This window comes from Manacus vitellinus, unplaced genomic scaffold, assembly GCF_001715985.3.
Source record: "Manacus vitellinus isolate BGI_N305 unplaced genomic scaffold, ASM171598v3 scaffold_2_pilon, whole genome shotgun sequence".
NCBI classification, from domain to species: Eukaryota; Metazoa; Chordata; class Aves; order Passeriformes; family Pipridae; genus Manacus; species Manacus vitellinus.
Window position 1 is genome coordinate 28,078,082 of NW_021940208.1, and position 17,817 is coordinate 28,095,898.

The 17,817-nt window shown below is 35.9% G+C and overlaps 1 protein-coding gene across 1 annotated transcript in view; it reads right to left on the reverse strand.

The window, feature by feature from the left end:
* Positions 1-17,817, reverse strand: part of VWA8 (von Willebrand factor A domain containing 8) — a 179,792-nt gene that overhangs the window by 44,751 nt on the left and 117,224 nt on the right. Inside the window, exons 27-34 of the mRNA XM_018071170.2 lie at positions 14,375-14,483; positions 13,304-13,442; positions 11,931-12,133; positions 5,354-5,470; positions 4,808-4,872; positions 4,583-4,708; positions 3,853-3,962; positions 1,721-1,875 (exon numbers count right to left, since the gene is read on the reverse strand). Coding sequence (XP_017926659.1) covers positions 1,721-1,875; positions 3,853-3,962; positions 4,583-4,708; positions 4,808-4,872; positions 5,354-5,470; positions 11,931-12,133; positions 13,304-13,442; positions 14,375-14,483 — 1,024 coding nt within the window. The remainder of the gene's footprint in view (positions 1-1,720; positions 1,876-3,852; positions 3,963-4,582; positions 4,709-4,807; positions 4,873-5,353; positions 5,471-11,930; positions 12,134-13,303; positions 13,443-14,374; positions 14,484-17,817) is intronic.

Genomic DNA, 17,817 nt, shown 5'->3' on the forward strand with positions numbered 1-17,817 from the left:
GTCTAGTGAAGAAAATGTTACCATTATTGAGCCTAGCAACAAACATTTCTTGATAAATTCCATTCTTTATTTAATTTCAAATCAAATGTGGCTACTGTGGTTACTTATGTTACCACATGACAAGGAAGAGACCTGCATTATTTTGTTATCAAAAACTCCTATAGGAATGAAAACCAACAAATCATATACATGAGTTTGAGGCATTAAGAATTTCTGAAGATCTGAAGTTGAACCTTTTTTTCTTATTGAACCAGGAACAGAAAGCATTGAAATAACCTAATCTGGAATCAAACTATGTAACAAACTGTTACCATAATCTAAGTTTCCACTAATGTAGATAAATGCAAACAGATATTTCAGTAGTAAATTCAAAGCAAGGCAATAAAGCTCCAGGTTCAGAAATGTAAATATAGTTGTTTACGTGAAAGTCAGTTCCTTCATCTCCCACCATCTCCCACTATGGTTAAAAGAGCCTAGAGAAATAAATCATCTTGAAGGTCTAAGTGTTTAGTAAGCTGAGCACTGCTACTACAAATAAGAGCTCAGATACCTTACTCATGCTAAACACCTACACCATTAACACTAAACACTGAATTCGAAGTTTTGCCCCATCACCCTTACATTTACTCTTAGCACTCCCCCTTTGACACTCACATGGACATCTAAAACCATGTATGAGGAAAGATGGGGCCTCAGTCTAAATCTGGCAGAGCAAGATGCTTCATGATCAGTATTGGTGTGTTAGTATTGAAGAGTGTAGCACCTTTAGTACTCCCTCCTCTAAACCATCTCCCTTTTCCAGCAATAAACTCACATCTATTGTAAATAACATGAATAGCTAGAATAATCAATCTAGTCATATAAATCTAGATCAAGGGAAACTCAAAAGCTAGTTGCAAATACAGGGAATGCCTTATTGACAAAAACATATTTTTGAATCCTTTGGGATTTCAAATTTTCTTTTGTCATTTGGCTTTCCCAAAATTCATGTATGTTAACACTTACATTTTCTAATTTGCCCCAATTTATTAAGCAAACATGACTTACAATTATTTATTCCATAAGAACTACTTTTTTTACATATCATTAGGTGGCAATTAGGAAAAAAAGTTCAAAGAGTTAAACATACTGCTTTTATTTTACTTGTGTTTACCTCCACTCCTTGCAACAACCCTAGTCATTACACTGCCAAGTTTCACTTTCCTTTCTGGTCCTTTTCTAATTGTGTCACAGCAGCGACCACACCTACATGCAGCATTTACACTGAACTACATTACTGAATACTGAAGGGGCTGTATGGTTTTGCTACCATTTTCTATATCTTTTTTTCTTTTTCTTAAATCTAGTCTTTACCTGCTGCACACTGAGCAAAAAGTTCACACTGAATAGTTCAAAATTATACTGATATCCTTTCTCGCAGTTGTTATGTTTCATTAAAAAAATGTAAAAACACATGATTTAGAAAATATTCCTCTAGCCAGCACTGTTCAGACCTCACCACCAACAAATTTTGTCTATGCTAGACATTATGTTGTCCAATTTCTTATTATTTAAAACTCCACTGAAATCCCTCTAGATTAGACTACCCTAACAAATGGTGTACACTACATGAATTTGTCATTCCCTTCTTTTTCCATATCATTTGGTAAACAGGTACTTAACTGGTTAAAGAATAAGCAAGATCATATTACTTCACTTAATAATAATGCCGAGTATTTACCAAGAGGTCTGGGAAACCAATAACAATAGTAGCATAATTCTGCTCATCCGAGAAGATCCTGTTGGGGGAGCTGATCTTTTGTCCCACAGCTGCACTGAGGTTTTCTGAAGATAGCTGGTCACTTGAAACTGCATGTGGCACACACAGTTCTGACGCTAAACAGGGAAATTAAACAAAATGAAAGTCATTAAATCCAGATGTGCAACAGGAAACAATATTAACTGTAAGAGTGCTGAGCACTGAACATTGCTATTACTTTGAGCATAAAATTACTAAAAAGCAGAAGATCTGATTATACTGTACTATACCACACAAAAGAAGCCAGGAAATAATCTTAGTTTTGTAAAGTTAAGTACTCAAAATCACTAATTACTAGCTTCGTAGATGCTTATACCACTTAATTTTGCCCTCTACTGTGCAAATGAGGCAGGAAGCCTACGGAATAAAACAGTATGTGATCTCACTGAAAATTTTTAGAATGCAAATGTACCAAAAGGCAAACCTACCAATGTAGGTTTGCACCGATAAGTGTCAATGTGACATTTCTCAGTGACTGTCTTGCTATCTTTGAAATTTTAATAATATTTGTAATGCATTTCTGTTAAATAATGGTCTAGTTTTCTTCATCTTTAAGCTAAGGAAAACTAAATTTTATTCTGTTCAACTGTAAGAGCCTTTTACCTTGCCTCACGTTATCAACACAGAATGTGCTATCTTTAGTGCTGCAGCTTACACTGTTTCCACGTCAATGGGCAGACTATCTCGTTCATCTGGCAGTGGGAGAAAGTCTTTTCTCCCTCGAAGGATAAATGGGCTACTGGTTTGGGTCTGCAGCACTATCATTTGTTGGTTCTCCTGTCACAGGTTCTGTCTCAAAGAACAACAGGCTGAAGATGCTACATTCAGGGTTTGCTGAATGTTTTGGAAAAAAGTGGAGAGGGGATGTGATAACTTTTTGGATTGGAAGAGAAGAAATCAGATAACAAAGGATTAAAATAGCACAGAAAGCATGCAGTAAAAAACTGTCCACAAATACTTTGAGACTGGAAATTATAACGATGTTTCTATCCATCTGAGGAATGATACTCTAGAATGTTTTCTAAATAAGGTAGGTAGAGGAAGGAAACTACTGTGCTCTGATGGCGCTTGATAAGTTTGTAGAGTAAACTTACAAGAGATAAAATGGATTCTAGATATTTAGGCTGTGGTTAGTTTTTGGTATCCACTTTGTTGCTGTTTATGTAAAATTAGCCCTATTTGTTATTTGTCAATAACATTTGCTTGTATCACGTTTACACTGTGTTAATCTCATTTTTCATACTTATGATAGCCACAAGAATAGAACAAAACCTTTTCCCTCTTCAACAGACATAAAGTGGTTTCTCTGTTTGTTTCCTCTGCCTCTCTGAGACACAGTGGCAAAACCTATAAACTGTTAGGTGGGATGCACATGTACCAAGTACACCAGAGATTTTGTGCACCATGATCAAATACTCAGGGTTGAAAATGCTATCAGATCTGAAGATAGACAGATCTTACCCGTCTGAATTACGAACATTGGAGATTTCTGCCTTATTCTGTAATTAAGACATGTCTCAATGCCTAGCATCATCTGGGAATTTTAATGATCAAATTCCCCCTATCTTTCAACACAGGTGTGATGGCCTCAATGGCCCCCTGCACACTATCAACAGAACTACAGAAACTGTGACTTCTGTTCTGTTTTAACAGTAGGTCTTTTGTATTTTTCTGAGGCTGGGAGATGTTTGTTGGCTCATCTGACTGTGTGCAGCAGATCTGCAACAGAGTACAACCTGATTTGTTCCCTTGTACTCCTGTTCTAATTGCTGTCTAGTCATCTTTCTTCCTTTTCCATTCTATATGCTTGTCTGTTTCCTGAAAGTCCATGACTGAGGGTCTTAAATGCTTAAATGAAACAAAGATGCTTTGGGCATGGGATGCGCCATGCCTTGTGAAAAGTTATTATTAAGCAAACATGATAAGGGGAGGACAAAAAGAGAACTGGAGAGAAGTTTAATTACTCAGACCTTTAAAAAGCCTTGTTTGTGCAGCTGCAAACAGAAATGATAAAAAAAAAAAAAGAAGGAACTAGTCAAGCTTGCATTCAATACCTGTTGTTAGGCCAAATCCCATTTCAGCTGGCTCTTCACTCAATGCATACAGCTGGCAAACCTCACTGTCTTGAGCTTCCATATGGGCACGCTTGGTTAAAAGAAATTTCCTGTAAAGGATACACATTTATAATAATTACTGATTAAGCCTGTAACTCTAAACAAGGACTTTTATCTTCCGAAACAGTGAAAACATTCTGCATTTATATAAACAAGGTTATCAACACCTTTTGCTAAAACTAAATACAATTTACCAGCATCTGTGAGATAGGAAAGGGTAAGCCAGCAATTGGCAGATTTGTCTTCTGGCAACTATTTACACATTTTCATTTGCTGTTGATTTATAAAAACAAGATAGTGCAGTAACATTTCTTCCATGTGATCATGAAAGTAAAGGAAGTAGGTGCCAACTCTGGACAATGTGTCTGTATTTCCAAGACTAGGTCCATGAACATTGTTATTTCTGAAGTTCAATACCACCTCAGTAAAATCAGTATGAATATGCATACAATCAAAGCTAGTCTAGACTTTCAGAGGCAGGCATATCCTGTTCATTTCCTACTCTATAAGCCTACCTGCACTTTCACCACAAGTAAATCTGCATTTTAAACACCAAATTTTAAGTCCAGTCAGTCTGAAAAAACAACTCCGCGACCAGGAGTGAAACTCCTGAACATAAACAAGACACAAACCAGAAATAATGCCACTAAGAAAACCAGGTTGAACTAACTTATTTGTTTCATTTTCCACCAAGAGCCAGCGGTCTTCAGCTGCCAGGAAAACAGATTTCAGACTGATCGGAAGGGAGATGGTATGAGTTTGACCCTCCAATACATCCAGCACAATAAGGTGGTTTCTGTAAAATTGGAAGCCAAGAGAAGGATAATCAGATAGGGATATACACAAGGAAATCTGTTATAGATCAATATAATACAAGGATATAATTTATTCTTACCCTGCTTCTTTGTAGAACACCAGCCAGTTTTTGTGTGAAAACTCTCGGCACATTTTGTAGTTGCTCTGTATAAAAATATGTCATAGAGCAATTAGTGTTTGTTAGATCGTCCCAGTGAGTTTCCCTGACTCCCCTGAAAGTGCATTATTTTTTTTGCTTTATTTAGAAGAATCCATGGCATTAATTACCTATCAAAATGCTATCTAGCCTGCCTTGTTCCTAGTCATATAATTGCATAATAACTGAGTTCATTATTTTGGACAGAATTCCTTGTAACAGAATGTTCCATTATTTCCAGTTCTAGCTCCAAAGAGGGATATTTTAAAGATACATGTCTTCAGACAATTTATTTATATTTTTCATATCACTATTCCATAAAAATTAATAACTGTTTGCTGTGTAAGACATTTAAATACACAGAAGACTAAACAATTAAATGCTTGGGCTGTAATACCAGAAAAGCTTAATGATCCTGGGACAGTTTTTCAATACTGAGCTTTGCTTTTAAAAAAACTTAGTACAACAGAGGCAGGTGTGACCCCTCACCATCTCTTCTTTGTTGCGCCACCATGATGTTCTTTTAGGAGACTCTTGAGCATCTGGTAAGAGCAAAAGTCGGCGAAGGGCACCACTGCTTGTATCCAGCAACAATATAACATTGCTCTGTAAATGAAAAGCAGATCCATGTACATCTTAAGCCCATTTAAGAGACTACAACAATTCTATCTGAAGCACTTTTGCAACTCCAGCAACTTAGGACATTTTGAAAAGGTAATCTAGATTTTGTTGGAAAACATAAGCTGAATTTTCCTCATTCATTTCAAAGTTCATAGAGAAATTGAATTGGAGAGGTTTAAGTACATGCGAGGGCTCACATTCACTTCTGTATAACCTCTAGGAACTAGACTAGTATGGCTTACATGTCCAAGCTCTGATCAGTTACAGGTGAGGGACACATCAATTTGTTCTGTCAAGTCACTAAAATATTTCTTTTTACTTTATGTTTTCTTACCATTTCTCTAATGTACCCATGGCTTCAGTAACACTGAAGGTGACAAACTGGTGAAGAAGAAATGGCTTAGTACTTTCTCTCCAGTTTCATACTTCTGATACTGTGGAGCCTATTAAATATCTCAGTGTGTGACAATCCTTCTGTAACCTGCACGCTCAGGCAGCTTAGAGTGCCAGAGATAGGACAGCTGTGGGAGGACAGCAGAACGGACATAAAAAGCAGACGGGGTATTGCACAGAGTGGTGCGTTTTCCACGTCACACGAAAATATGGTATGCTAAATTTCAAACTTCTTCAGATTTCTCAATGCCCCAGGGTCCACACATGTCAAATGACAGGGGCATTTTAAACGTTTCTTTTTGCAAAATACTCCAGCTGCTCCTAATGTGTTTACCTAAGAATTCAAGAGAACAGTCATTCAGGGACAACCTTAACTGCATCAAATGAAATTTAAAAGGTACAAAGGAACAAGTTAATTAAGCCTTGGGTTGAATTTTTTGTTTGCCATTCAAGGAAATGTTAGGGTCTGCAAGGACATTAGGTTCTGCAAGAACTTACTAAAAGTAAACTGTCTACGTACATCATGTGCAATAACACATGACAGACGTTAAGGAAGTAAAACATAAATTCCCACAAATTCCCCTAAATAAAACAAATACAAACAATCTGAGTCACGGTGGTTTTGTTCTTTTTGGGTATACTTCATACCTTCACTAGAATTATTTGTGAGAGTTAACTTTAATAATGATAGAATTTAAAACTAAATATGGTAAAGCATTTAAAATATTATCAGTTATTTGGAGCATTTGGGAATTTCAGTTCAAGTTCAATATTTCTAAAAAAGGAAGTTTGCTTATGTATTACAAACCAAAATTATATAAATGTGGTTCAGGAAAAAAAAATAGGGCATTTGCTTTGGATTTTGGTTTTCTGCTATATTTTATTTATACTATTCTGTAGCAGCACTGCTGTACCGAGGCAATGCATTAGCCTTCCACGTGAGATAAAGAACACATACGAATCAATTACATTTTTCCACTTAGTGTTAAATTTATGAGAGAAGTTGGTAATATAAAAAGCCTCTCTACCCCACCCCTTTTGATGTTAATGGTTTCCTTCTGTGCTGTGACTGATGTATATTCTGTCTGTGTTTAAGAATAGATTTTTGCGTCACTTGCGAACACATCCGAGAGCAGCTTTGGCAACTCTTCAAGCGGGCTGGGAAAAGACGTTGGTGTGCAATTCCACTGTGTTTGTTCTTGACTGGGAGAAAAGTAACCTTTGGGTGACCTCCCAACCCCAGTGTCTGGAATTCCAAGCTCTGGACAGATGCAATAACCAATCTCGTGAAGTGGTGTGCCTTTATTTTTAGTTACTCCAAAGTTTCCCTTTCCTTACCACTGTTTTTATTTTAGCCAGCATTTTCCTCTAAAAAGTCTTTAAATCAAACAGGGCTGTGATTCATTTTGCTGGTATGGGAAGTTTTTCCTTATAGTCTTGCAGACAGAGTGGAGAGCTTGGGGAATTTTCAGAGTGAGATAGTACAAATAACTCGCTTTAACCCTTTTGTATTTTGCTCCCCAAACTCACTGTCAGTTTTGATCTCTTCTGCCCTCACTGCTCATGTCCTGAGCAAGCAAGCTTGCAAATACAGACTCTTCTTAGCTGCCAGCTTCAGACTGAGGCTGATCTTTAGCTTGGCAGGGTAATCCCTTCATACCTCTTCTTGCCTCCTGTACCACCTTTTCTATTAGAGTCATTCAAGGACCCCTTGAGTGACATACAGGTAACAATCCTGACACTGTAAATATTAGGCATAGATACAAACATTAACACACTGTTCACCAGGTTCAATTGAAAAAAGTCTGTGCACGAATCTGTGGTTTGGGGCTCAAACCTCCATGTCTTCAGAGGAAGGGAAATGTATGCAAGTAGATTACTGGTGTTCTAATTCATGCAAGTGGCATCTTTCAGATGATTTGGGAGACTTTATTGTACTCAAGATTTCAGTGAACTGGGATAGAGATCTAGTAGAGATAAGCAGAGATATAAGCTTTGTGCTTATGGGAAATGAGTCTTCTCCCTTTCTATAAAAGATGCATACATTTCTATGTAAGCACATTTCTATGTGCTTGTAGAAAAGGAAAGTCTTATATAATATGCAGAAAAAAAATAACATCTACTAGTTTTTGAAAAAAAATACATCCTTTGTCCTGAAGACATACATCAGAATATTATGGTAACTAGAAGTTTCAGATGTTACTACTAGTATGTTACAGGTACTTCCATACTCAGGAATTACGTGCTTCAGGCCAGATCTGTTAAAAAAGTTAAAACTGTTAAAAAAGTCTTCTTTTAAATGATGATTGACATCTTCTATGTGTAGTGAGCAAGGTGGATCTCTGTGTCAGTTTCTGTGTCACAGGCTCCCTCACCCCCTTGTTATCAAGGAGCTTTGACAAAACTTGCAGCAGCACTTGGGACACGGAAAAGCACTTCCCTCCCTCACTACCCCACTTCCTGACCAAGAAATATAAAAGCAGAGTTAAAGAATGCTGGCAGGACACTGCTTGGATGAACATTGTTGTGCTCCTTGACATAGACTACAGGTTACTCTGTTTGTCCAGATGCAGCCTTTCAGCAGAGTAAAGTGTGTGTAAAAAAACCTGGAAGTGTGCTGTTAACTTAAGGCAAATCAATTCTCCATGTGCATTTTGCTCCTACAACCCCATACAAAATTATGCATAGAGTTATCAAAATTCTTTTCAGTCTGTAAATGTTCTTCTTCTGAACACTAAAACTAACTGGTGCAGAAAGAAAAAGTGTAAGTGGTGGGCACAAAGCTTTAACAGGAAGTAGAAGTACACCCTGAAGTACACGTGGGCAGGGGCATTGCTGCTTCGAAAATATGAATGCAATTCCCATCTTACAAGGAAGTTACTTGAGATTTCTGAAAAGTCCTTTCAAAGTCTATCACTTTAGTCTGAACAAAAAGATAGAAGCAGAACAGGCTGTGCTCACCGAGACCAATGGCCAATGTGAGAAATAAAATCATTTACTCTTTCTTCCAAGAAGATGTAAATGTGCTTTAAAATGAGATAAATACCCGATTTGTGCAATTAAGTTAAATCCCTGAGGAGTTTGCTTTCAGTAAAATTTTAAATGGACAGGAAGGAATGGTGATTTTTTATTTTATTTCACTGGAGGGCTCTAATGAATCCAGATGGATGTCATCTGTGAAATAAATCATACAAGTTTATTTGAAAAGCCACAGTATCATAATCTCATCTTTTCCAATAAGATTATCTTCCATTTAAAATTGTTCTTTTTTATAAATTAGTCAGAAGCATTCATCTCCAAAGACCTTTATTAAAAGAAAAAATGGAAAAAAATGCTTTTGGTATTGTCTAATTAATGTATTATGTTATTTAGGAAATAGCAGCTGTCAAGTGGCCTTTTTACTTAATAAATGCAAGTTCTTATTTCTACAAATATTGTTAATACTTCTTGGTCTTTTTGCAAGTAAACACAAATGAACCTCTAAAGCATAACATACATCATTTATATTGCTTGTTTTTCTTGTTTTGCTTGATGCACCTGTAGCACAAGTGGCTAACCCTTGGAGCCTTGCCAAAAATACAGATGTGCCACTTTTCTTAACATGTGAATGCTGCAAATTTTGAGTTTATGCCTGCCAGTGACCTTAGTAGATCTGAAAGTAGTCATCTTGACTATATGTTAAGGCTCCTGCTGCTGCCAGTAGAAAGAGAGAGGCACTTCCAGAAGACAATTCAACATGTTCTACCTTAACTGGGATGAAATGCTCTTCAGATCACCTTTATTCTCCTGGCAAATATAGAAGGTACTTGGATTATCGTCTTAGACCATATGTTTACCTGCTAATGTCAATAATAATGGATTTAATTTCATACACAGCAACATCCACCTTATTTCACAGGTGCACAGAGCACATGATTTTTCCATGGCTCCGCTGCAGAAAGAGTTGGGAATGAAACCTTAGCTGTGAAGACTACAACAGCAGCATTTGTCTGAACTGTGCTTTGGTGACTTGCTTAAAAACCAATCCCAAATAAATTGCTAATGTCGTCCATGGATACAAGCATCCAGTATACAAAAGAACCCCTTTTCATCTTTTTTTCTGATGCAAGATGTGCAAGATTCTTACTTAAGTTCTCAAGAAGTCAAAATTTACTTTTGAATGGCGTCCTAAGTACACAATGACTTTTTGCAACCAAGTTTGTAATTAAATCAAATGTATTTTCACAACCAATGAGTAAGATCTGCCTCAATTGTAACACTATGTAAAAAGTTTTAAGATAATGCAAAACATTCAGAACATTTTAATTCTGTATTATTTTCCAGCAGTGTAAACCAGGCTTATTTACAGACAAGGTTTATTCACCTGTAGCACTTGCCAAGAAAGGTAAGTCTGAAACAGGCAATATTTAAGCTTTGCCAGAGAAAAACAAGAAGTTACAGCTTGACTGAAGTCACCTGGAAAGGGACACTGAGCTACAATAGTTTCTCCAAAGAGCAAATTTTATTTTAGTCTGAAAAACATATACATCATACTATCACTGAAAAATATATTCCATGAGGACAGACAAAACCAGACACTGATAAAACTACCTAAAGCTTCACAGAAGAACCTTTGATAAAAGCTTCATTGTTGACACCAAATGCTACCGTGAGTTGGTTAAAAACAAAATGGTAGAAATTTTAGAGAATTAGAAAACAAGGAATATTGCTGGCTTGATATTAAGAAGTGCGAGACATTCTAAACATTTTTAGATACAAGATAGACTGCCATCTGTTTTAGTTTCCTGCACCAACTTCGCCAAAGAAGAATAGGGATTATTTAGAACCAAACAAATGTGTTACGCGCAACTCAAAAGAGCTCAAATGGTACTTCTATAGTTGTTCAACAAGAAGGTAACCTCAGAATCATTTTTTTTCCAACTTGCATTGGAAAGTGTCCAAGGTGAAGCTAAAGAAGGCACAGGCAGTTCTACTAAAGGAAGAATTTTGTTTCTCATAAGGCATCGAGCTTAACTGTAGTGTTTGACACCAGAAAGTAGCACTGACACTTGACAAACATTCCTGGAACAACAGTATCACAAAAACACTAGAAATGACTGAAAATTATTTAATACCCCATTTCAATGTAGGAAAAGTTCTTCTAGATTGAAGTCTCTAACCTATTGAAAAATGCGCAGAAAAAATTCAGAAAAAGAAAAGGAAAAACCAGCCAACAACAATGATCAGATTTCATGCCCATGTCAAACCACAATGACTGGTAGGTAACACAATAAACTATTATTAATATTAAAAAATGAACAGCAGCACTACAGTATACACTGTTGTCTCTTCCCACTCTTGGGCAAAGAAGTTTTGAATTGGAAATGTTACAATCAGTTCACTAACAGTAAGAGAAAGTGGAAAGCAAGCAATATTTGTCTTTAAAAAAAGTGTTCGAGTCAAACCAACACAGAAGTTGTCAGTGGTTCTAAATTTGCATTGCTGATACTCTGGATGTTAAGGTTTGCATAGTCTCCTTTCTAATCTTAATACTTCAAATGGTATAGAATGAGAAATGGATTCACCAAACAAATCAAAAATAGTGGTATGAAGGAAATATAAGCAACATTTTACTTTGTGACTCAGAAAACATCTCTTTTATATACTATTTGAAAAGTAAAAAAGGAAGCAGAACTTAAGTTCACATATTACACCTTACTCTGGACTTCACACTTTGCAAACATGCTGCTTGACTGAGACTCCTGAACTCGATACACTCTCTCCCTTTCTTCCATGAAGGCCAATCTCCCTCTATCAGTGAGAAATAAGATAAGCAGGTAGAATTCAGCTTCAAGAATGTCCAGCTAAAAAGTGCAAGAGGAAAATCCCCACATAAAAATTGAAGCTGTAGGCAACTCCCAAGCTTCAAGTACAGTAAAAGAGAGAACATTCAGCAGGAGGTAGGCTTGTCCAGGCTATTTCAGTCTACAGAGGTAGTCTCCTTGGTGATCCCACCCTCATGATGCTACTTTGCTCATCATTAAACATTTAGCTGCGTTTTAATTTTTTTTACCTCCTCTTCATGTAGAACCACTTGACCTTTGAGTGGATTTCCCAGAGGAGCCACAGTCACAAAAGGTTGCCAGACACTTCCAACTGTTCTCGGGAAGAGGTCATAAAGATTCACAAAGTATCCACTCTTACTAGAAACATTCATGAAGTACAAAGTAACAGGATTGCAGGTAGTAACATAAAGAATGTTTTCAGGTTCCTCTTCTGAAACGAGAAAATAATGAAAGGCTACTGACTGTGCATTGCTCTTCTGGAAATAGATGTGTCATAAACTTGGCAGATAATACAGCAAAAAGTACAGAAAAATCACTTCTGTTGACACAGGAAGATAAAGAGAGAAATGATCTCTTGATACTGATTAAATATTAACAGGCAGAATCTTGTAACACTATTGACAAACAAGCAGTCCAAGACACATTTGTCTAGACAGGACTACAGCATCTGCCAGCTGCTAATATGTAAAACACCTTTTCATTCGATTTTGTTTGTTTATAATCTTGGTTCACCCTCGTTCTCTATCCCATCTTCCCTTAAAATTCATGTATTCCTTCCAGAACTTTTCACATGTAGCACCTTCCTGAGTGACTGCAGACTATTCTTGAAATCAATACAGAGCCACCTAATTTCTGTTTTGTTGCCATAAAAGTCTGCTAATCTATTTAAAAGTTGTACTACAAGTAGAAAAAGCATCATTCCAGTATTGATCATTAATGATCTGTTTATAACAACAATAAAGTTTAGACATGTTTAAAATTATGAACGCTAAATACATTTATGAATATTTCCAATGGTGCAATTTGCTTTGAGACATAAGTAGTACAGGTCAAGGCAGGTTTGATCCAGTGAGAAAGAATTTTAATCAGCATGAGAACGGTGGAAAAAAAGCACAGCACTCTCCAAGTTAAAAAATTTGTATTAAAATCGAACTGACAGAGGAAAAGTCAAAGAATCGTTTTTAAGTAATGCAGACTTGCAATTTTGTGGCTGTGTTTTACTCTATTTACACATCTTTCCCTTAGTTTGAGAAGGATGCATATCCTTACAAAGACCACAATGACTCGGTGAAATTATGCTCCAAATTCAATGACTGATTAATTTTGTATTTCACCTGCTGTTTAAAAAAAAAGTGGAAATAAAAAATTATTATTCCTATAGTCTGTTCCCATAGTAGATATTTTAATTCCAATATTAAAATTCCTAGTATTATGCCTGTACTCCATTGCAAACACATCTAGAAATATCCACTACTATAAATGCACGGAAGTGTTACTATGCTTACGAAGTCAACAGTCTAGTCCTTCATCTTCTCCAGGATATGTCACTATTTATAATACTTGGGATCAACATAAAAGTTAGTAGCTTTTCTTACGGTACCTTTGGTTACAGTGACATCACAAACTATGTTAATTTCATCTAAAGGCAGTGTCCAAAAAGCAAGTTCTTCAGTGAAATTGAGGGACCTGGCTTCATGTCGTTCCACTGGAAAGCCTTGAATATTTAAGTACACAGGGCCCTAAAACAAACGACAACAATGAGGGCTTCCTAAAATATCCCACTCTCCATTTTTCATGAAAATCTAGAAATCTTCAAGGCATAATACTCTTAACACCAAAACCAGACCAATTACTAGCTAAATAAAAGGGAAAAGGAAATGTTTTCTGCAAGCTCTCTGAATGTCCATACTACCATTTTCTTTACAGTACAGAAACCATTATGCCTTTTCACTTTAGTCTTTTAATGGTTTGGAACCATTATTGCTTAATGACATGAAGGAGATATCATGTACTGATAAAAAGCAGTTCATACAAGGAAAAAAATCAGAATATTTTTGTTTCAAAGAAGTTTGATGGCAATTTCTTTTTATATAAAGTTTAAATCTCACCCCTACATCACATCAGAAATTAATGTTTTTCCTCACTCACTGCAGTAATAATTACTGAAGTTCAACCAAGAGCCCAGAGCTGAAAAGGACTTAGAAACTTTGGCTGCAGATAAAATTTTACCAAAAGTTCAGATTCAAACTTGGAAGTGCCAAAGACTTGTAAGAATTCAGCTGTATGCAAAATAGAAAAAGAAAACGGCTTTATTTTGAGTCTCTGATTGTAGTCAATAATTGAGGTCTGGGGTCTGAAACTGGCCACCTCCAAGCATCCAAAACAGCTATGAAGTTCTTTCACATGTGGTACTTTCAATATTCTTATAAAAATCTCTTTTAAAGAACTTCTGGCAATCTTAGTGATTTTAAAGCACATCTTACATTGTGAGGGCTAGGTATATAAAAATGATATTGTTCTGGTCAGTATAAAAACCCCAAGAACAAATGATAAGGACCACACTTTGTACACACTCTTTTTCCTAGAGAAATTAATCACATTTTAGATCCTTCATGTCCCAGTACATAAAACCAGTATTATATGAATTGGAAAAAAAGTTTAAAATACAAACCTTTACATCTATTTTTTGAGTTTCTGATGGACACAGCAGCTTCTGTTGTGCATTTCCTGGCTGATCAACTTTCCAGTAGCCCATAAATTTATGATCTGGTAATGGCAGTCTGTCAAATAATAGAAGAACAAGTGAATCTGTACATTTATTAACCTGTAACTGATACGGAATAAATAATTTAAACAATTGCATTTTTCTAAAGAAATATATCTGAAGATTCCTTGCTAAAAAGATTTCATTCCTTTTTAAATCATAAAAAATTTAGTCTCCTGTATTACTAATACAGTCACAATCTACGCAGTATGATAAAAGAAGAAGCAATGCATATAAAATTGCCTAAAAAGGATAAATTTTGTGACATATGCAGCAAAATATATCCAAATCATGTCTTGCTTTGCTTTATTCGGATCAGGTAGGGTATGATAGCAACCGTTAAAGGAACTCCTGTCAGTGGCTCACTCATCTAAAGCCCAGCAGAATAAGCAAAGTAAACACTGTAGCTAGTTAACAATGCAATAAAAGTTTCATTAATTATTTCTATTTATTTTACCACTAGTCACATGAACAAAGGCAAAGTAATACAGACATGAGAGTACCCCATTGCCTTCTGGCCAACACCATCTACAGAAAGGACAGGGACATCTTCAAAAGCCACATTTACTTGCCTTGGTAAGTAAATTCATTAATTTAGTATGAATTTAGTAGATTTATTCATTTCTGTACCTTTTATTTAGGGAAGAAATACAGGGATGACAGTAAAACTCATTTATATAGGAAAAGAAAATGTTGGTGTATGACAGTGTAGCATGACAGCAAAATAGGAACAGCACAATTTTTATTTCTTTCCTCTGAAGTGATTTGCAACCACTGAGAGCAATTTGAATTCATTAAATGGCATGAATACCTTCAAGCTAATGAACTTATAACTTTTGGTTTCTTTTACTTGGGATCAATTGCTCCTAAAGAGACCTCCTATCAAAACAACATTCTGTGTTCCATGTCGTTGCACATTACCATACTACAGGACTTGGCAAGAGAATAGAAGACATTCCTTCTCCCAGTTTCTATAAATATCTTCAAAGTCTATTTTAAGGAAGTTCTCTTAGACTGTTTGTTAAAAGGATCTGCTTGGTCTCTGTTCTATCTGATGATTCTTGTTCCTACTGTTATAATTATTTTCCCTCTCCTCACCATTTAAACTGGTCCTTCTAGATACTAGAGATTTGTTTAATTTCTTCTTTATATTATATAGAATAAGAAGGGATCTCAAATAAAAAAAAAAAACCAACAAAAAACTTCAGTTGGACTATATATGAAACTTAGGGAATTCTATTTTTGTTTTATTTTTCCCCTAAAAACTTAAGAGGAAAAGTCAGGGAATGAACACAAATATCCTCCAATCTTTGCTACTCATGCAGGAAAGATGTGTTAATGTTTCTTAATGGTATATTGACACCAAACCTCAAGCCACCAGGAGAAGCCAGAAATTGAAGGCAGACAGACACTCAGCCTCCATCACCTTTATGTGTTTGGACCATCTGCCAGGACAGCGAAAGACACTTTTTGCAAACAGAAAATTTTGTGGATGATATAGATTGTTGGTGCTCATAGACAAATAAATATCCAGGTGTCAGCAATATGCCACTGGGACATGTAAAGTGCATCCCATTAATTCCCTCTCTTAGTCAGAACCAAAAGAATCTTCATTGCCTGTTTGTTGCCTAATTAAGAATATTAATAGATGTCAATGTTTGCAGAGCGATTAATTTTGAATTCTTCCTCACTTCAGTTTGTATTTTTCCATTCTTTACACCTAGCTAATCTAGCCAAAATTCTTCCCAAATTAAGAAGAGAAATTAAGCCAGACTCAAAAAAAAAAAAAAAAAGGCAAGCAAGTACAATATGGCAGATGACAACATCCAACACTATTAGGGAAAAACATTCAGGACGCACTATTTCAACATACACAAAAATCTTAGCGAAATTTATTCCTGCAGTCAGAGAATGGGTAAACAGTCAAGTCACTATACTAAATGTCAATTTAGATGTCTAGAATTTTACTATAGTCTTCCATTTGGGGTTTCTAAATGATTTGTTGGCAAAACATTGGTTATTTCTTGAACCACAAGCTGCCTTGTGTGCAAAAAAATCCTGGAGATTTCTTTTTGCTCTATGAGTCCAAGTAGCATAATCTCTGATATGTCTATAATCAGGAATAATTATTTCCTGTTAGCTCAGTGGAACATCGACTTTCACAAGGATTTGGACTTTAGTTTTAATTCCTTACACATTACTCCCATGGACAACATCCCAGAAATCAACAGCTTTACTAATAATCATGAATAGCTATAAAATGTAACACAAAACATATGTAAATAACCAGTTCTAAACAAATACTGTGCTTTATATAGCAGTAGAATTACAGATTGCAAAGAAACAAAACATTCCCAAAGAAACAAAACATTTCCACTCTGTTTCAGCATTCTGGAGATTTTCTTTGCTAATAGTTCCTCTCTTCCCTCAGGAAAACTGATTTCTCCTTTCTCCTAGATTCTTGAGGTTTTGTTCTCTTCCCCATTTCTAAATGATTTACTTTCTCTGAGGCAGCAGACCAAGTCATCATAAACAGGAAGGAGTAGGGAAATGTAGATCAGAATTTAAGAATAAAACAGAAAGTAGAGTTCATAATACAGAGCTCTTTGTCAAAGTAATAGGGATCTTATTCTTCTAGGGATTGACAATTTTTTTTCTCCATCTCACTGTTCTCTCATACAAATTTGGTCCAAGAAAGACTGAGTATTGAAGAAGCTGGTGGCATTAAAGGTCTGCCTCCTGAATAACTTTCAGAAGAGACTGAGGGTGCAGAAGGACTGGAACATGCCCACACTGAAAATATGTATACATCTCAACAGCCTTCCTCTAGCGAATATATATGATACACAGCGAAGAAGGGAAATTTTCTTCTTTTCCTATAACTTATAATTAAAAAGTATGTTTTGAAAATAACTTTAAGTGACAGTACTAGTAAAATCTTCACAAGGTGCTCCTGCCACACTGCTGTATTTCAAATTAGTTAACCATATAACATTTACTTAAGTGGCATACAGAACACTATGGAAATGTCAACACTGGCAAAAATATGCAAGGCAAAGAGATCTGATGGGTATAAAAAGTGCAGTGGCTCAGTAAAAAGAGTACTGAGACTCCACTGCTCTCTCCAGCTAGGGGTGTACTGAGTGATCAGTGATTTTTTCTTTTCTCAAACCTGGAAAGGGTTTCTAAAGCAGAAAAACTACAGGACAGACTGCACTAATCTTGTAAGAAAGACAAGATTTAAAAGCAAGTAATTTAAGCCAAGATTTAAAAGCAAGAACTGATCAGTTCTTTGATTGTGATCTGTCAAAGCCTTTTGCTTAAGGAAAATTCAGGGGTTTTTTATTTTA